The sequence below is a fragment of the Acomys minous genome (assembly GCF_964271855.1).
Source record: "Acomys minous genome assembly, chromosome: 14".
Classification (NCBI taxonomy): Eukaryota; Metazoa; Chordata; class Mammalia; order Rodentia; family Muridae; genus Acomys; species Acomys minous.
Genome location: NC_140496.1, coordinates 108725860 through 108746248, shown reverse-complemented (window position 1 = coordinate 108746248; position 20389 = coordinate 108725860). Strand labels below are relative to the sequence as shown.

General features: G+C 41.8%; 2 protein-coding genes across 9 annotated transcripts in view; one reads left to right on the top strand and one right to left on the bottom strand.

Moving 5' to 3' along the window:
• Positions 1-1882, bottom strand: part of LRRIQ3 (leucine rich repeats and IQ motif containing 3) — an 85837-nt gene extending 83955 nt beyond the window's left edge. The window contains exon 1 of one of the 3 annotated variants that reach the window (XM_084757662.1): positions 1764-1882. Coding sequence is in view for 1 of the 3 variants with exons in the window: in XM_084757663.1 (XP_084613789.1) it covers positions 1432-1479 (48 nt within the window). In the remaining 2 variants the exon portion in view is untranslated. Of the gene's footprint in view, positions 1-1431; positions 1642-1763 lie in introns of those variants that run through there. The other 2 variants (XM_084757664.1, XM_084757663.1) reach the window with 2 other exon arrangements.
• On the top strand, positions 19-9564 carry FPGT (fucose-1-phosphate guanylyltransferase). 6 transcript variants are annotated; one of them, XM_084757668.1, is made up of 4 exons: positions 19-159; positions 1206-1316; positions 3067-4664; positions 6684-9564. In XM_084757668.1, exons 3-4 carry the CDS (start codon positions 4643-4645, stop codon positions 8135-8137), a joined length of 1476 nt encoding a protein of 491 aa, XP_084613794.1. In that variant the 5' UTR covers positions 19-159; positions 1206-1316; positions 3067-4642; the 3' UTR covers positions 8138-9564. The 6 variants fall into 6 exon arrangements, with proteins under 6 accessions (XP_084613794.1, XP_084613791.1, XP_084613792.1 ...); XM_084757665.1 differs by lacking the exons at positions 19-159; positions 1206-1316 and adding an exon at positions 1709-1846 and having other exon boundaries at positions 3067-3234; positions 4572-4664; XM_084757670.1 differs by lacking the exons at positions 19-159; positions 1206-1316 and adding an exon at positions 1939-2074 and having other exon boundaries at positions 3067-3191; positions 4572-4664.
• Positions 9565-20389: the final 10825 nt, after the last annotated feature.

Below are 20389 nucleotides of genomic sequence, written 5' to 3'. Positions count from 1 at the left end.
TCAGGGAGCACTTCAGAAGGGAAGTAGAAAGACGGCAAGTGCCAGAGGAACTGGACACAGCAGGTGTGGCATCCGTGAACTCATGGCAAGCTGTGCAAGCACGCAACGCAACCGACTTGTACAAGCTCAAGACAGCAGACTACTACATGGAGTGGGAAGGTGGGCATGAAGGCCAAGACGGTATTTTCAAATTTGGTTACTTTTTGTTTTCCGCTCATAAGAGTGTCTGGTACCCAAATATGTAGACCATTTGGACCTTTATTACTTACTTTGGATTTCAACCTGGTTCTGTGGTTGAAACCAAGTTCCATCTATATTCGGACAACTCACAAAAATTTCTAGCCAGACCTGTCTTGATCTCCAGAACCACGTACATACCACACAGATAACATACACAATTCCCACTGTATAAGCACACACTTGTTCTACACATCACACACACACACACACAAATCCCACTGCCTATGCACACACTTGTTCCACTTAGGTTAAAGGGCTTCCCTTATGACCTCACTACTCTTCCTCATGCATAGCTTTCCTCATCTCCTTTGATGGCCATGTCACATACTACCAGGCGTCTTCTGCTAATTTCTCTCACGTCCCACACTCACTTAGGGACAGATGTTGCTAGTTTTGCCTTTAGAATGTGTCTACACTCTAAATAATTTCTCCCTATCCCCCCTATTATCTTTTAAATTTCCACTTTTTTAAACTGTTTGTACTACTATAGAAGCCTCCAAATAAAGCATTCTGCTTATTACTGTCCTACCAAATGACACATTTCAGTGCATCCCATTTAAAGATAAGGCACGTCACCAAAATCCTAGGATGACTCCAGTTCACTCAAAAGTAAAAATCAGACTCTGACTTCCATTGCTGCTACTCTCAGACCTCCCTTCCAACTCTGCTTTCTCATTTTCCTTTGGCACAAACCTACTGCGAAACAGTGATCTCCTCCCCACAAATGCTTCCGCGTTGAATACAGAATTAAATGCGGAGGTCAAGGCTCTACAGGAAAACCTAAGCTTACTCAGAAACACGGTCAAGTTCACAGGGAGATGCTACACAGAATTCTGAGAAAGATATTGACCGAGGAGAAACTTCTCTGGTCAGATTGTAGGGAGTTGACAGGACTTGTGTGTTTCAGATTGAAAAGTCTTCCTTAAATGTTGTCCCTGACTATGTGCCTATGTGCTGTGTTAAAGGTTACAGAGATTAATCCGTGGAACTCATTAGAAAGTGGGCTCTCTACAGGAGAAATATATATATTTTCAGCCAATGAACGTGTCTTCAAAAGAACTGACGCTTCCCTAGAAGTAAGTGAGCATAACTGAGCTGTTGCTGACTAAAGACAAAAGTTCAAGACTCTGCCTAAGAGGTTGTCCCACCGCACAACACCCCACATGGGGCCCCAGCCTGAGGTTTTGTGACCTGGCTTCCTAGGGAGGCCTCTGACAGGAATGGGAGCTGTGAGGGCATGTCACCTCAGCATCTGGGTGATGGTTCCACTATCATGGGCGGGTTGGTCCCCTCAGGCGCGCCAGACGCGGGCTGCCGGTCATGGGAAGTCGGGAACCCAGCGCCCAGCCCCGCGCAGCCGGTAACAAGTAGGTGCCTAGCTGCCCACAGAGCGTTGCCCGGGAAACGCCGCCTACGCATGCTCACTCCATCCCTGCCCGCCCGGCCTGGGGGAGAATCAATGAACGCGGTGACGTCAGGCACGCCAGGGGGCGGGGCGCAGGGTTCGGAGTGCGCGTGCGTACTGCCTGAGCTCCCGGAAGTCCGGTTATGGCGTCTCTCCGCGAAGCCACCCTGCGGAAACTGAGGAGATTCTCGGAGCTGAGAGGTAACCGCGGCGGAACCGAGGTCCCTGGGCGCGTGCACGGAGGGCTTCTCCCAGAGGACCCCGGGGCCGCTTCCTGTCCGCTGCCCCTTCCTGTCCGCCGGGTCCTGTCCAGCCAGCCTCTGCTTTCTCCCTCTGTCGCTCTCTGTGACATGTCAGGAAGGAGCAATTAATAACTGAGAGCGTGGCTGTGAGGCTGTGACTGTTACTAATGCCCCGCTTAGCTCATTGGTAGATGTCACTTTGCTTACAGAGTCTGAAGTAGTTTTTTGCCTTGTTTCTTCCTTTGCCCCAGGTCCCTGCCTAACTCCAGGTCTTCCTGTGCGAGCACCGATATGAAGGCAGCCACGGCTTTAAAATTGCTGTGTGTAAATGTGGCCTTTAAGAGAAAAACAGATGAGTGCTTCCCTTTCTCTGGACAGCTGTCTGATGAAATTGCTGTCTGTGACAGCCTAAAATGCAGAGATTTATATTTGGATATCAGAACGTTTGGAATTATTAAATCGTAGCTAACTCGCGCTCCTCCCGCCCCCTTTTTCCTTGTTAAAACTGTACTGATAGTTTTGTTCATAAGGAAGTTCCCACTGTGTACTAAGAATGCAGTTTGTCATTTAATGAGCTCGTCAAGGAGTTAGAGCCTGAGTTTTGTGCGCTATTCTGATTGCCTGTCTAAGTTTAGTTTGCTCATCCTAAATTAACAAAAGTAGCACGAGCTAGGCCTAGAGCAGCAAGACTGTACTGACAACTTCTTGGGAGGCTGTGGCAGCAGGATCAAAGTTCAAGACCTACCTGGATTACAGGATTAGATGACAGACAGACAGACAGACAGACAGACAGATAGACTGGGAAGAAAGCCCAGTGATAAGAGCGCTTCCCCGGCAGGCATAGGGCTCTGTAGTTAGTGCCCAGTATCACAAAGAAATTTAAAAACAAAAAGGATAAAGAAAAAGTTATGAGCAAGAATAATGAAAGACCATATTTCTAAACAGAAACAGGGAAGGAGTGGGTCTTGAGCTGACATCTCTCAGCCAGGGACCATTACAGGCCCTGATTGAGGAAAGTCGCTTCTGGATGCTAAGGCTCACTTGTTCGTTTTCTATCCTCTTATTTAGGAGGATGGTGATGATTATCCTATTGAAACCCCCCCCCCTTTTGAAATAGCCAAGCTTGTAAAAAGGAATTCTGGTAATATTTTAAAATGGTTCTTCCTTTTTCCCCGATAGGCAAACCTGTGGCAGCAGGAGAATTCTGGGATGTAGTTGCAATAACAGCAGCAGATGAGAAGCAGGAGCGTGCTTATCAGCAGCAGTTGTCAGAGAAGCTGAAGAGAAAGGAGCTGCCCCTTGGAGTTCAGTATCATGTTTTTGCTGATCCTGCTGGAACCAAAATTGGTATAAACTTCATGGGGATGCTTATAGCAGAACCTGGGCAAAATAATGATTGAAAGATAAGTCTTCTGTGCTCATAGTTTATAAACTGATCATCGCCACATGGGGCCTTTACAAACTTTAAAATCTGAAAATTAACTCCTAACAAGATAAAAGTTTAAATAAAGGTTCTGAACTTGCAGTGATTTGCAGGGAAACTCTTACAGAAAATTATTTAAAAGAATTTTCTTTACTTCAGTGCAATTTACACTAGATCTCATTAGAAATTCTCTTAAGAGCTTTCCCAAAGCAGTAGTTTCTTGAAGTAGTTACGTAAAGAATACATATATATTCTTTAAATATTCTTTAAAGAAAACATATATATATATATATATATATATATATATATATATATTTCCTGATTTGTATATGCTTGGCCTCTTAGGATCTAACTACGGTATATAAACAAACCAGTCACTTAAAAGTACCACAGAATATTGACTTAAACCCTGGTTTAATGCAACTTTGCCATCATTGCAAATAAATACATCATATTTTATCTTTGATCCCTTAAGGGGAGAATCGCAAATAATTCCCTCTACTTTTTCTTGTTATTCGTTAAAAGAAGGCCAACAAAAATCTGTTATTTAATTATTTATTTGCTATGTTTAACTTTTAAGTACTAAGACTTTTATAAGAATGTATCCCTAAAGTTTGTGGCTCATGTGACAAGTAAAGCCGAAGTCTCTGAGTGGCAGGAACAGGACACATGTACGTGTGCATGTGCATTGACATCACCCTGATTACCCGCGGTTGGCTCACCCTCACAGGGAGACAGTCAGCACTTGGGGGCTGTTTTTCTGTAGAGGGGAATTGGGTCTATAGTATATTAGTTATATATAAAATATTTGTACAGCCCAGGTTCTTACATTTTTAAAAAGTCTAACTAGTGTGTTGGGATATGTTCTGTGCTGCAAGAAGTCACTGAGCACATTGTGTGGTTGGTATCTGCACATGAGGTCACTGAGCACATTGTGTGGTTGGTATCTGCACAGGAGGTCACTGAGCACATTGTATGGTTGGTATCTGCACATGAGGTCACAGTCTCTGTCACCAGCTGTGTAATTTCACTCCTTTCATTACTGTTCTTCAGAGATCTCTGCCGCTGCGCACTGTGTTTCTCGATGAGCTGTTTGTTTGCTTATGTCCTGTGACTGATCTATTCTGCCAATACCTTTTCAATCTGTCTACCTCGAATTGACAAAATTCACATCTTCAAACTTGGCATACTAAACATACCATCATAAGAGAATTTTCCTGGTTTTCTGTGGAGCAGATGATGCTTTTGAATTGTTTTTAAGGAAATGGAGGATCAACACTTTGTTCCCTTCAGTGTCTGGAAAGACTCTACGGAGATAAATGGAATTCTCTCATGGTCCTGTTAATCCACTCTGGTAATTTATTCTTTACTCATTTGCATTTGTGGGTGCGTTTTCTACCTTTCATCTCTTAAGTGACTTTATCTCCCTTGCAAATGATTCCCCCGTACCTTATTTGCTCTTAAAACTCACTGATGGTGTCTTACTTGGGAAACAAATGTTCATTTTTTTTTATTTTAAGTGTATTATTTTTACACGATTCATTTTTAACATTTTAGATTATGTATACCATCAACTTTTATGGATATTTTATCATTTCATTTTTGGTTTACAAATAAATTAGTTTTTACAAAATCCATGGGAATGTGAACATTTCTCAGGAGTCTTGGGGATTTTTCTTGAAGAAGAAGCTGGATGATGATGGCAATGACTGCACTTTTGTCGAAGGAGCTACCCTGCATTTCTGGTTACTGATAGCCAAAAGCTACAGTACTTAACAGTTTTAGAACAAAAGAAAAAACCGACAAAGTAAATATATTTAGATGGAAGCACAGTGAACATTTGAGCAGAGGAAACCAGGTCGGAGGTCCTTGTCAGGACAGTGGGCGGCTTTTCAATCCAGGACATCCAGTCATAGGAGACTTCTGTTGCACTGGAACTTCCTTTATTTATCTCTATGTTCTAGTGGGCTGCTGAGGCTTAGCGTGTTGCCGAGGCTTAGCACTGGCCTGGGACATATAATTTAGAACATCCTTACTCATAGCTTCAAAGATGCTTTCTAATTCTCAGTTGCATACACTGTAAGATGACTGCATAGATGACATCCAAGTACATCCAAGTCCTGGTTCCAAGAAAAATTAGGAATGTAGAGCAATTCATTGTCTTGTAGAATAGTGTTTATTATAAATTTAGTAAAATTAATTGGACATTAGAAAATAAGTAGAAGCAAAGATAGAGGGCCCTCTGAGTTCTGGTATTTCATCCATCTCTGCAGGCTCTGGCAACCGTGGGCAGAAAGTATTTGAGGGGAAATAAAAATGTTTTTATAACAAACTTGGACTTTTCATAATTCCTGGAACGTCCTTGCATAACCACTGTTTATGTCAACGTTACATTGTTAGATGATATAAACATATTATCCAGTAAGATAGTGTGGGCTACATGCAAATATGGTGCCATTTCAGGGCAGGGAGGTCAGTGTCCTCAGATTATGATGTCTGCTTTGGGTTGTGAACCAACCAGTGTCTACAGATGCGAAGAGTAGCTATAGACAATTCTTAGAGTGTAAATTTTACTATCGTCTGATCTGTGTTCAAAGTACTTTCAATGTGTTCTTGACTTCATGCTAAGCAGGGGACTGAGGTAAATCCCCAGGTAACATCTGAAGCATGCTGACCACCGGTGAGCTCATTTACCAGACTCTTCCCTTCCCCAGAGCATAAGTCTGCGTTGTACTGTACACCTTTGCTTTGCATAAAAAGGATCCAAGATATTTAATGTGCTTAAGAGAACACATTTTAGGAATCAGGATATTTTGATGTCCGTCTTGGAAGGAGAAAGCCAATTAAGTGAAAAAGTGGTATAATTTAAAAAAAAAAATACTGAAGTAAATTTGTCTTTACTTTCTTTAAGTATGTTTCATAAGTTGAAGGCAATACGTCATGAAATAAATGTTTAACAGAGGTACATTTTGAAACTTAAACTGCGTTAGTCTTTTACAGCTTTTCCTAAGTTGTACATCCGTACTATATAACTTTAACCATGGTTAGAATGCACTGTTAGAAATGTGCATGAAGAACCAAGTTTTAAATGTGGTCTTTTGTTAGCTATGCAGTTGACTGTGAACACTCGCCAGCCAGGCTCTCTGTGTCTTTTGATTATTTCTCGACCCGGGGTCTTTAAAACTGCATTACATTGGATTGCTATAAGAGAAACAGTCTTTGATTTTTTTTTAAGTGTAGACTTCATAACTCTACTCTGAGTTTTGATTAGATACTTAGTATTAAATATCTTCAGAGGTCTGTTACCCTGTAAATGGTGCCATCAGATTTTGAAAATCTCTTAGAACACATTTTTAAATACAATGTTTTATAGGTGGCTACAGTCAGCGCCTTCCCAACGCAAGTGCTTTAGGAAAAGTCTTCACAGCCTTCCCACTCGGTGAGCCCCTTTATCAGATGCTGGAGTTGAAGCTAGCCATGTACATGGACTTCCCCTCACACATGAGGCCTGGAGTTCTGGTCACCTGTGCAGATGATATCGAACTCTACAGTGTTGGGGACGCTGAGTACATTGCATTTGACCAGCCTGGCTTTACTGCCTTAGCCCATCCTTCTAGCCTGGCTGTAGGTACCACACATGGAGTATTTGTCTTGGAGTCGGCCAGTTCCTTACAACACAGTGATCTTGAGTACAGGCAGTGCCACCGTTTCCTCCATAAGCCCAGCATTGAAAACATGTATCGCTTTAATGCTGTACATAGACAAGGAAGCTTCATTCAACAGGATTTGCCCGGGGATGACCATGCCTGTCTGCCATTGCACACGGAGTATGTCTACACTGACAGCCTGTTTTACATGGATCATAAAACATGCAAAATGCTACTTGACTTTTATGAAGATGTAGGCCCACTGAACTGTGAAATAGACGCCTATGGCGACTTCCTGCAGGCCCTGGGGCCAGGAGCGACGGTAGAGTACATCAGGAACACATCCCATGTCACTAAGGAAGAGTCCCAGTTGTTGGACATGAGGCAGAAAATATTCCACCTCCTGAAGGGAACACCCCTGAGCGTTGTTGTTCTTAATAACTCCAGGTTTTATCACATTGGAACAACGGAAGAATATCTGCTTCATTTCACTTCCCACAGTGCGTTAAAGTCAGAGCTGGGCTTACAGTGCAGAGCTTTCAGTGTCCTTCCAGATGGTCCTCAGTGCCCCAGTGAGACAGCCTGTGTCATTCACAGTATTCTGGAGTCAGGGTGCTGCGTGGGCCCTGGTTCAGTTGTAGAGTATTGCAGGCTTGGGCCTGAGGTGTCCATTGGGGAAAACTGTATTATCAGCGGTTCTGTCATAGCAAAAACTGCCCTGCCGGCGTATTCTTTCGTTTATTCGTTAAGCATGAAGATAAATGGGCACTTAAAATATTCAACCATGGTATTTGGCATACAAGACAATTTGAAGCACAGTGTTAAAACCCTGGCAGATGTAAAGGCACTCCAGTTCTTCGGAATCTGTTTCCTGTCATGTTTAGACATTTGGAACCTTGAAGCTACAGAGGAACTGTTCTCAGGAAGTAAGGTGTCTCTGAGCCTGTGGACTGCCCGGATTTTCCCTATCTGTTCTTCTCTGAATGAGTCAGTGACAGCATCCCTTGGGATGTTAGGTGCTGTGAGGAGCCGTTTGCCGTTCAGCCTGAGCCACTTTAAGCTGCTGTCCATCCAGGAAATGCTTGCCTACAAAGATGTGCAAGACATGCTAGCTTATAGGGAGAGGATGTTTCTAGAAATCAGTTCAAATAAAAAACAATCTGATTTAGAGAAATCTTAATTATATTTTGCCTATAGGCCTCTGACTTTTTTTTAATTTTTATTTTTTGCTTGTTTCAGTAGTTCAATATAATAGAAATTGTATTTATATAGGTGCTGTAGCATAGTAATGAGAAAGGTACTAATGACCACTTCTGCTGGGAGAACATTTCAGGATTAAATGCAGAAAAGTGATGCTGTTTAAGATGTTTGCACTATTTTAATTTTGGGTTTTGGTGTTTTGTTTTGTTTTGTAAAGATCAATTTTGGGGGGCATGGCTTCTTTCACAAAATAAGTACTCCTATTGGAGATGATGATTTTCTGAACTTAATTTGGAGTTTTTCTATCTTTTGGGATTTCACCCAATAAAGTTCTAGGTGTCATTGATGATGGTCTTACTTGACTTGTCACAGTGAGACCACCTCATGGGGATTGGACAATCCTTTTACAGGGGTCACCTAAGACCATCAGAAAACAAATGTTTACATTATGATTCATAACAGTAGCAAAATTACCATTACTCAACAAAAATTATTTTATGGTTAAGGTCACCACAACATGAGGAACTGTATTAAAGGGTCGCAGCATCAGGAAGGTTAAGGGCCTCTGGGCTAGAATAAGGCATTTGATCTCTTGGAACTGGCAGTTGGTTCTGACCTCCATGTTGCTTCTGAGAGTCAAACCTTGGTCTCTGAAAGTGCTATAAAATGGTGTTTGTGCCTCATAGACCTTGCCCACGTGAGATAAAAAGTGCATGTGCATTATTTTATTCTTATAAACTATGTCTGCTCTTCCATTGCACGCAGAACTCAGTTGCCCAATCAGAATGCAGTAGGAATAGCTGAGAGCCAGGGCTCACCTCACCATGGACATTGCTTAATCCTCACTTGATCATGATCTCCTGGCTTGACCATGGGGCACAACCCCATGTTGTGTCCATAGGTAGTGGTGCTGAGAACAAACAGCCCAAAGTGAGGTAGTTAGAATAGGAAGTCTGAGAAAATATTCAGATCATAACTTAAGGGAAATGGATTGGGTGGAATTCCAGTTTATATATATCTATTTGAGGATAAACACATTAGTGAAATGCCTTTAGATTAAAGCTTAACACAGGCAAGACTTGTCGTGCTTGTGTTTAAATTGCCTTAAGTAAATTGTAGTAATTGCTGTGACAATTTTATTTATATACAAATTTTCCTAAAAATATAACAAGATGTGTCAAAACTTCGCTACTATAATATGTATATATAAATATATATTTGTCTTTTTGAGATTACCAGGCATAAAGTGTGATACTGTTTGACAATTATAGATATACTTATTTCAATGGGTGTTCAATGTTAATAAATGCTTAAAACTAATTTTACTTCAAGTCCTGTCAAGGATTAGAATTACAATTTCATGTTCTAAGAAAAAAGCATAATTATAATAAATTCTACCATTACTTACTTGGTTACTTGAATTTTTTATACTTATTATAGCTTTCTTGTAGGTGCATTTAGATGTAGAATTATGTCATTTCTCTGCATATATACATAATGGAACAAATAGCATGTAAAATACTAACATAATCAAAATATTCTGCATTTTTAGAGGCATAGTCTTCCTCTCCTGAAGCACTAAAAAATCAATCCATATTTATTAATAAACACTCATCCCCAAGCACCAGCCACTGTGACTTCACAGGCATTGGCAAGACTACAGTGTAAATTTTCCTTTATCTTGAGAATTTCATACATGCATGCAATGAATATGATCACATGTATTCTTCATCTCCACAACACTCCCATATACCCCCAACATGTGTCCTTCCCAATTTTATGTCTTTTTTGTTTTCATAACATACTAAATCCAGTTAGTGCTTGCCATGTGCACATGGGTGTCGAGCATCTACTGGAGCACAGCACATCTATCAGTAGTCATATCCTCAAACGAGTGACTCTCCTTCCTCTAGAAACTATCAACTCCACTGAAGCGCAGTGGGTCCTATATGCCATCCACCTCCTCGGCTTGACTTTATCTGGCTTCATCTCTTGTAGTAGATCCCAAGTGTGAGCTCAGGACATTAATAGCCACGTCATGACCAGAGGACAGCATTTCCTCGGCATCCTTCTGCTCTTAGACTTTGCACAGCTTTTTCTGTTATTCTCCCCAAGCCTTGGTGGCAAGACGTTGACATAAGGGTCCCATGTAGACACAAGCACTTCTTTAACTCTCAGTACCTTGACCAGTTAGTTGCGCATCTTCTGCATATAAGTTACAGCAAAACTATATTGCTTACTGTTGTCCCTCACCTGAGCGTTTAAACCTAAATATTTCTGATTGGATGCATCTATGTAATAAAAGACAAGTTACCACTCTAACTGGAAACTACCAGTTCTGCTCCTACGAAAGTTATCTTGTATCTGCATGAACAAAAATAAATCAAACTTGGCACATGGCCTAGCCTTGCCAGTTTGGCAGTAGTTTGGCTGACCACCATTTTGAGCTAGGGCACAGTTTAAGGCAAAGGAATAGTAAGATATGCAGATTCCCCACTGCATTGATATTTGCAAAACTGGAGCCAAAGGAGAAGGACACTTGTGAAGAGTTACTAGCACTGTCCATGTGCACAGCAGTGTTAACATGTCAGTAGACACCATTGCACATGGAGTGGCTAGCACTGTTTTCTTCCAGGCTACTTGGGTCAGTGGTCTGTGGTTTGGAAGCCTCTGCATTCAAGGCAGTCACTCAATGTGAATACTGCCATGCAAACAGCACCTTTATCACTGCGATTGCCTGCTGCTGTCCCTCTGTTCACGTCTTTCTTGGCTATGTGCACTGTGGTTTTTCAGACATCATTTGGTGTAGGTCTAAAATAATCTATCTTCATGGGTTCTTTTAATAATCCATTATTGTGCTGACCATGGGTGCATGGTAGGGCCATCCACTGGACCACCACCCCTCCATCCCCATCCGCTGGACCACCACCCCTCCATCCCCATCCACTGGAATACCACCCCTCCATCCCCATCCACTGGAATACCACCCCTCCATCCCCATCCACTGGAATACCACCCCTCCATCCCCATCCACTGGAATACCACCCCTCCATCCCCATCCACTGGAATACCACCCCTCCATCCCCATCCACTGGAATACCACCCCTCCATCCCCATCCACTGGAATACCACCCCTCCATCCCCATCCACTGGAATATCACCCCTCCATCCCTATCCACTGGAATACCACCCCTCCATCCCCATCCACTGGAATACCACCCCTCCGTCCCCATCCACTGGAATACCACCCCTCCATCCCCATCCACTAGAATACCACCCCTCCATCCCCATCCACTGGAATACCACCCCTCCATCCCCATCCACTGGAATACCACCCCTCCATCCCTATCCACTGGAATACCACCCCTCCATCCCCATCCACTGGAATATCACCCCTCCATCCCCATCCACTAGAATATCACCCCTCCATCCCTATCCACTGGAATATCACCCCTCCATCCCCATCCACTGGAATATCACCCCTCCATCCCCATCCACTGGAATATCACCCCTCCATCCCCATCCACTGGAATACCACCCCTCCATCCCTATCCACTGGAATATCACCCCTCCATCCCTATCCACTGGAATACCACCCCTCCATCCCTATCCACTGGAATACCACCCCTCCATCCCCATCCACTGGAATATCACCCCTCCATCCCTATCCACTGGAATACCACCCCTCCATCCCCATCCACTGGAATACCACCCCTCCATCCCTATCCACTGGAATACCACCCCTCCATCCCCATCCGCTGGACCACCACCCCTCCATCCCCATATTTACCCTTCAAGCACTTACAGATGATGTGTTCATGATATTTTTGTTGGCTGTCTAGACTCCTTCAAAGCTTTCAAAACCCTGAATGCAGTAAACATCCTGTGAATAAGTCAGCAGTGTATGTGCATAACTTTTTTATAAAAATTTTTATCCAACAGTGCCCACTCTTCTGCAGAATGTTTGGGTGGTTCTGGTTAGTTTTAGTTTATCGTTTTATTGTACATAAAAGGATTAAAGCATTTTAATCTTAAGGCAAAAATCTTTTTTAAACTCAGCTCTGTTGAAATCAACTGTTCATTTCATTTGCAGGTTGAGAAATGTTCTGCAGCTCAATGAAGTTTTACATGAGTGGTTTTCCTCCTATTGCATGTAGCCTGGGGTTTTGGGAAAGTAAATTATAACCATACATATGCTGTTTCTCAGAAGGGTTTAAAAGTAATTGTAATAAAACCTAAAACCTGGAAAACTACAAAAATATGATAATATTTATTAATGGTCTGAATGCAAATTCCAATACACTGCCTCACTGACAAAGTTGTAAATTAACTTATAAGTTTTCTGACTGCACATCTCTCCAATTAGCTTTATTAAAGTTTAAGAAGAAATTATAATTAGAGTTCAGTAGAATTTCTAATGAACTAAAATCTAGTTCAGTGAAGAGCTGTTAGCAGACGCTGCCTGTGAAGAAGGGAGAAAAACAGAGCTTTAATGACATTTTTCCTCTCTTGTTACAACTGGTACACACACACACACACACACACACACACACACACACACACACAATGTATGCCATAGGTTCAACAGTGAAAGTACTGACTTGTGAAGAGTTATGGAGGCTTCTTCATCCCATCTCTCTAAGACTATAAGCACGATGCTGTGGTGTGCTGTGCAAGCCTGAGGGCTTCAGTTTGATTGTCTTTACCAAGGCGAAAGAAGAGAACTGATTCCCAGAAGTTATCCTCTGACCTGTGTACACATGCTGTAGCACACACACACACACACACACACACACACACACACACACACACACACACACAGACCACTAATTAAGTGATCAGTAACAAAAATCAGCTGTGCTACATCCATTTTATGTATTTTGTCCACATTTTTGAAGTTATGTAATAGCGACCATAATAATCTAATAACAAATTGTTTGTGTGAATAAGCACTTGTCTGCCCCCATCTCCCTCCCTCTCTCACTGGCAACATTAACATAGATCACTCCATTTAGATGGCTCTCTTCTTCGTAATACTAATTCCAACAAGCTTTTCCATCTCTGTAAATGACCCAGCCATCCACAGAAGGCAAATCCTAGGCTACACCCATGACTGGCATCCTCTCCTTCAGCCATTCCACCCATTTCCACGGGGAGTCTAGTCTATGCTGAAATCACAGGCAAACATCAACCACTTTTGTCTATTACTGAGCTACAACTATTACTAAATCTAATTAAACAGTCCTTTTTATAAGTGAGGTACACCTCTCTGCACAACAATTTAGAAAAACCTATTAAACTTTTATACTTGTGCATGAAGATCAAGTTATAAAGAGATTACAAAGGGAAATATAGAAGATTTGTATTGAGTTATATTGGATAGTGAAAAGAAAAAGACCTCGACTTTGCTGATTGGTGTACCTTTAAATCCCACTTTTCTCTGTTAAAGAGTGTCTTTAAGGATGGAGATTCACACCAGTCCCTGACATGCTGTGTGTGCTGGGCCGTGTGCACTTGTGCCTGGTTGGCATCTAAAATGTGTCTCACATCCTCATTGTCCTTTCTTTCTGCAGACTCTGCATCCGCATGCTAGCTGGAACTTTGTTAGATACAGACATCATTGCCTTAGACTATGCTAAATTCCAGGGTTGTCAGGAACCCCATGTGTCTGAAATTCTTGGATCATGTATCATCACACCCAGACACCATGGCTTTAAACGCTTTTTTCCTTCTAATGAACTGGATCTTCAGGGACTTGGCAAGTGGTCCTCTCACAGTCCTGTGGTTCTCCTGTCTGTTGAGGAGTGCGTACGTCTCAGGCTTTTTTTAAAAAATACATGTTGTATACTCCATTCTCTTAATAAAATAAACCATCCTTACACAAATAACATATTCAGCAAATTGCTTAGAATACTTTGAGCTACAGAGGAAAATAGTAGAAGAGAAAAGCTATCTATGTACCAGCAAGGACAGCGCAGAACTAATAATAGTTCTTGGGAATCCTTCACCATCTTCACTATCAAGAGCATATTCACAGGGCTATTTTACTGCAACCCACACTTTTTCCTTTGGCAACTCATCTCTTTCCTTGGCCAGCATGAGCCAAGAAAAGCCCTTTAGCTAACATGAGCACATGCAATAATATCTCTCAGAACCAAAATTATTGTGATACTGTTAGAGTGCCTAGTCCAGCAATGAAATGACTTTATGGTTGGGGCTCACCACAGCACAGGGACTTGCATTAAAGGGTTGCAGCGTGAGGGGAGGTAAGAACCATTGCTCTAGGTTTATCATCACACATGCAGACTGAGAGGGATGCTAAGAAGAACCGAAGGCCTTTTCATTACCAAGGTTCGCCTTCCCATAGGCGCAGCTCCCTGCTCACAGATGACATATTTACCCGAAAGAGTTGGGTATACGGCCGACTAGTGCCAAGTCATGCTCCTGCGGTCACCAGTCGACTGTTCCCATCAGTACCACAAATTCTTTCCTGAGAAATGGCTCTGCTTACTGCAGGGTGAGAATTGCTGTGGCAACAAAAGGACCCTCCTTAGGCTGACTTGAGTGGACTCCATGGGTAGTAGGTGTCATATTTGTAGACATTTAGACAATAACTACTCTGAAAGCCTATTTTCTTTAACTGAGTTTGAGACATTTTATCATCTCCTCCTCTGTGTAAGAAATGCTGCAGGGCTGCAGCGTCCCAAACACCAGGTGTTACGGTACGACCTCAGAGAAGCGGTAACTTCTGAAATCGCTCTACAGATACAGCACATTGCTCCTGAAAATTTGAATTTTCTATGAATCTTTTGAGTTTTCCAAAGGCATCATAATTTAACAATAACGTTCTATTGGATGTGGAAATTTCCTTGTAATGTTTCATTCTTATAACCAAGGACACCATTTTTTCTTCCTGTGTATTGTTCTTTCTAACTCTACTGGACCAGTCTCCCAATTCCACAAAACATTGATATTTTCCTGTCAAGTAACTTAAAAACACCTCTTTCCCAACTCTTTAGTGTTATTCCTGTGTTCCCCTGATACTAAAGCCCCTGGAACAGACAGACTGAACTCCCATTTACTCTCCAGCACTGTTCAGATGGTTAATTAGTCTTTGTGGTGGCTTGAATGAGAACATCTCCCACAGTGCATTCGGACGCTTGGTCCCCAGTTGTAAGCATTGTTTCAGGAAGCTTGGGGTGAAAATGTGGCCTTGTTGGAGGAAGTATGTCATTGGAGGCTTTCAGGGATTAGAAACTGGCAGTCCGCAAGAGAAGTGGAGATGGAACAACAGCCCTCATTCACACATCACAGCTTGGAGCTCTGCTGCAGGACCTGACCGTAGAGGTCATGATCCATAAGCCACACCACCCAAAGGCACGCGGGGAAGGAGCGCGTTGGATAAGGGAGCTCTCTGTGGCTGCGGCTATCTGGATAGGGCTCCTGGCTGGAGCTCGTCTTCCAACACCATTGCAGTAGCTAGGTTCACTGTCACTATGGAAGGACCTGGGTCTAACAGTGCCCGCCATGGCTTACACAGCCTGGCCTGGTTCCGAGGCACAGGATTATGTGCAGCTACTAACTTTTTTTTTAAGCCAGTTCTGAAAATGCAAGATGAACAGTGATGACTCATAATAATCATACAATTTCATCCACATTTAGTGGACTCAACCTGCAATAGCGGAGAATAAATCATACTTTAGTAAACGTGTCAATCACTGACTTAGGGAAGCAATATTTTATAATACTGTCACAAATCTACATGATAATCCCTAGTGCCAGATTTCACTTTTGACTAGCTTAAAAAGCTAAAATATTCATAAATTCACATGAAGCCAGATGGCTTCCCACTGAATATGCATATGAATGATCTTTTTACATTATTTATTCGAAGAAGTGCACAAAATATACCATCATCGTGGTACAGACTGCTAATAAGTTTGTTGAAGAAAGGAATCAAGGAATGACAGGTGTCCAAGGATAACTGTATCTTACACTTGAACCTTGATTTCACATGTATCTTTGAATTACAGTAAAATCAATGTAGGTATTTACTTAGTTCCTGAAATATTCAGATACGAAATAAGGTGTTTAAGAGAGATGGGACTTTGTCTCAATCAGAAAATTTTAATTTTATTTAATACTTTCATAATTTATAAATTTTAAATAAATTTTGGTCTCTAAAATTTCACATGTATAACACACTTAAAGGAAAAAGTCATTCTTATAAAGTTGACAGTGTTGAAAAATGTACATTTTTTTTCAGGCCAAAGTTACAGGTGGGATTTGAAAGGAAAATGTAATTTCCTCATTGGAGGTGGCACCTTGAGTGTGTCCTGCGGAGGCAGAATGATCCTTCCTGCTTCTGTCTTACAAGGTTTGGTCTTATCCCCCTGCGTGTGGACATATGTGCCTTTAGAAGCCACAGGACATCCTCCTAAGACAGTGCCTCATCTGTAGCCTGGAGCTAATTGCTCAATACCAGGCTGGTTGGCCAGCAAAGCCCAGGGGTTCCCCTCTCTCCACCTCCTCAGTGCTGGGATTACAAGCATACGCATTTACTACTGTCTTCTTTCCCTTTAAACCTTGTGATTGACCGCCACTGTGTTACAAACTCCCCTGGGTAGTTCAGTAGGAAGAAGTCAGCATTTGTCTGTTCCCGGAGGAAAATAATGATCATGATTATACCAATGGTTTCTCCGGGTCCCTGTTTTACTTTTCCTTTCCTTTTCTGTCCTCCAGGGCTGCCTGTGTCATAGTACCTTTTGGTTGGAGTAAAGGATAACGCGCTGACTTCTGGGTGAGCTCAGATTGAGATATATTCTCAGGGAGCTCAATTGACTATGTAAAAGTTCTCCACCGAGAATCTACAACCCCAGAGTCCTGTGTGCTCCCTTACTTCTCAGAATGGACGTGCCAAAACTGCAAACCCCTAAAGCAAAGACCAAGTGCCTATTCCACACATAAAAGCTGACTGTTTTAGTTTTCAGTCTCTGAACTTGATGCGTTCTCTGGTTTTCATAGAGCTAAGAGCCAATCCACTGTCATCCATTTAAGCATCAACCATCGTTCTTGACCAGTTAGTCATCTTGTTCCCTAGCGATGGGATATTTTTTCTCGTGGAGAGAATTTAGAAGAAGGGGCGGTGTCCCTGAATGACAGATTCACAGGAATATTATGAGCACGGAGTATGAGAACCTAAAATGTTACATTTATGATGGAGCTAGAGAAAGAGGTCACGGTAAGGACGTGGACACTGCCCCTCTCAGTCCGTGTAATGCTAACCGTGTGACAGACAGTGCGGCCCATCTGCATGCTGCCTAGGAAAGTGGGGGTACATCACTTTAAGTCTTTCCCAGAAGAAGTCAGAGCAGCATATAAAGACCACACTGAGTTCTACCTATAGGTGTTGCATTAGAAAATGAATTCATATAGTTCCTTCAAAAGAGCAAGGTCATATGAAATAGATGAATCTGATAGACACTGATATAAACCTTGACTTCAAAAAATCAGATAGAACTCAAATGTCAGTCTTTTATAAACACGAGGGATAGTTCTTCATTTTTTCCTCATTGTTCATGATAAGACAGAAAAATGCTCCACTAATACGTGATTAGAAGTACACAATTAAAGGGTGTCAAAAAGTATTCAGCCAGAGTTGCCAGCAAAGACTGCCTCATTACAGAAGATCCCACAGAACTGACCCAAAGGAAGTGTAGGAACCGTTCTCATTTTGTTTTTGCATGGGAAGATGGAGTGGAGAGGGTGTTTGGGCCACTCGGGCCACCATAAACTGCATAGTGAGTGAACGACACAGGCCTGAATGTCGGCTGGGCTAGAAAAACTTCACAACGACGTAATAAACATTGACTCAAATCTTGAGTATTTACTCTGACCCGAAATTTAAAATTGCAAAATTTTAATTTTAAAGGTGTATTTTTATACTGTCTTTCAAGAACGACATCTAGGGAATGTTTTTGTTTAGGTGTAAATATCACCTCTTGTCTCTACAAGAACTCATGTGTATGGAGGTAAAGATCCCTCACTCATGTGGTCCCTTGATAGAGAGCCGGAGCTGCAGCGGCTGCTGTCATGTCCATCTGTGTGGTGTAGTTAGCTTCTACACCCAACCAGCGTCTGCCACAGGTCTTAGAAATAATGTCTCAGCAAGCAAAAAATTTACGTAAGTTTGTATTTCATAGTGCAACAAATATTAGCTAAAGTAAAGAAATTGTCTTCAAAGTTTTTCAGAGAATGTAAAGAAATATAATCCTTTTAACTGTTAAGCAGAGACTCAACAGAGAAAAGTGTCCAAATTGAGGAACAATCTAGCTCTGTCCTCAGCACCATTGTAAGCTCACTGCCACCCACATGAGAATCAAAATCAAATGAAGATACTTTGACTGCCCAAGGTGATACAACCTGAGATGGTTTCATCAAAATTGCTAAGAGACATTTTTAAAGGGGAAAGAATATAATCATTCCAAAAGCAGAAAATCATGCTGTCTAGAAACTGCTAATAAAATTATTTAAAGCACATCTAAAAACCATGTACAAGACCCCAGTTGTCATGAACAATATCCTTATTTCTAATAAAAAAGTTCTCTCTCTTACAATAATGAGACATCTCAAAGATAATCTCTACATATTTAAGTAAGAAAACACTTAGTTTCATTTTCTTCTTTTAAAATTATGTCTGTTTAAACCACTCATCTTCCTCAATGTATCGTGAATTTCCATGTAATTTCCATGTTCCTCCCATTCATCAAAAACTGGTTTCTTCCCTCCCTGGTCCTTCTCTCTCCCACAGCCATAGTCTTCTGTGTTTCCTTGCTCTTCTGGGCTGCCTTGGCTTAACGGCTTTCCTCTTAAATGTATTATCTTTTATGCTTGCATTTCACACCATCGCTGCTGCTTTATGTATAATTCCTCTGTCATTTGGTATTTATGACTTTGCTTAACTTAGCCTCATCAATTTTTACTCTCAAGAAAAGATCCAAGATGAAATTTAAATTGCTTTGGTCCCATCAGTTTTGTTTAATTTGTTTTACTGTGTAGTGCAATAATGGAGATTTTAATGAACATCGTCTTAATAATTTCTCTGAACCCTCGGAAGTCATATAATGATCTAAATAGTGTCCAAGCTCTCAATTTATCATATGTTGGAGATTAAATTTTAAAAATTCCTTTCCTCTAAGATTATTTAAAACTTCAGAAGCAACAAGACCTATTTCTGTGATTCTGCTTCTATTACCAGCCCATGTTAACCCCTTCCACATCCTTATATGGTATGCACATTTTCCTCACCAGTCATCACGACCCACAACATGGTCTACTCAAGCTCTGCAGGCAAATTTCAAAAAGCACTTTCCTTGGCTCTTTGCTTTATTTATACTTAAAAAAATTTACTTTACACCCTATCATAGTGCTCTCCCCCCATCTCCTCCTGGTCTCACCCTCCCTTCCTCTTCCTCCATCCTCCCTCCCTTATTTCCTCAGAAACAGGAGCCCCACAACCCACTCCCCCAGCTCATGAAGTCACATCAGGACTGAGTGTATCCACATCCCCTGGGGTCTGTTAATGCAGCCCTGCGAGGGGGAAGTGACCAAAAAGCACAAAGACTCTAATGTTAATGGACAATGTTAGTTCCTGAAAGTGCTAGTGATGTGGCTCACCAGGTAAAGATGCATGCCATACAAACCTGACAGACTAAGTCTAAACCTCAGACCCCAAAAAGGCTGGGTTTCCAAAGAAGAAGCGGCACACTTCACAGTCCAGTTAGTCTGGAGCTCTGGGTCAGTGAGAATGGACAATGGGCTAGCTTGCATACCCACTTTAGCATCAGAAGCAAGAACAAACTGCATTAAGTCAGGGGTGATGAACACTGACACCTGACAGTTCTCTGATTTCCAGGCCCACCATACAACCTGACATGCATAGACAGGTGCACACACATGGGCAGACATACACATGAACATAATGAACAAATTATACATGATAGAAAGGTAGATAGATAGATGATAAATAGATGATAGATAATAGATGATAGAGATAGACAAAAAGAAAAAAGATAAATTAGATAGATAGATAGATAGATAGATAGATAGATGATATAGACAGATAGATAAAATTTTAAGTTGCATAAAGGGCCCGTGACATGGATCTACCATGAAAGGCACTTGCTAGCAAGCCTGACTATCTGAGTTTGATTTCCAGGACCCACATGGTGAA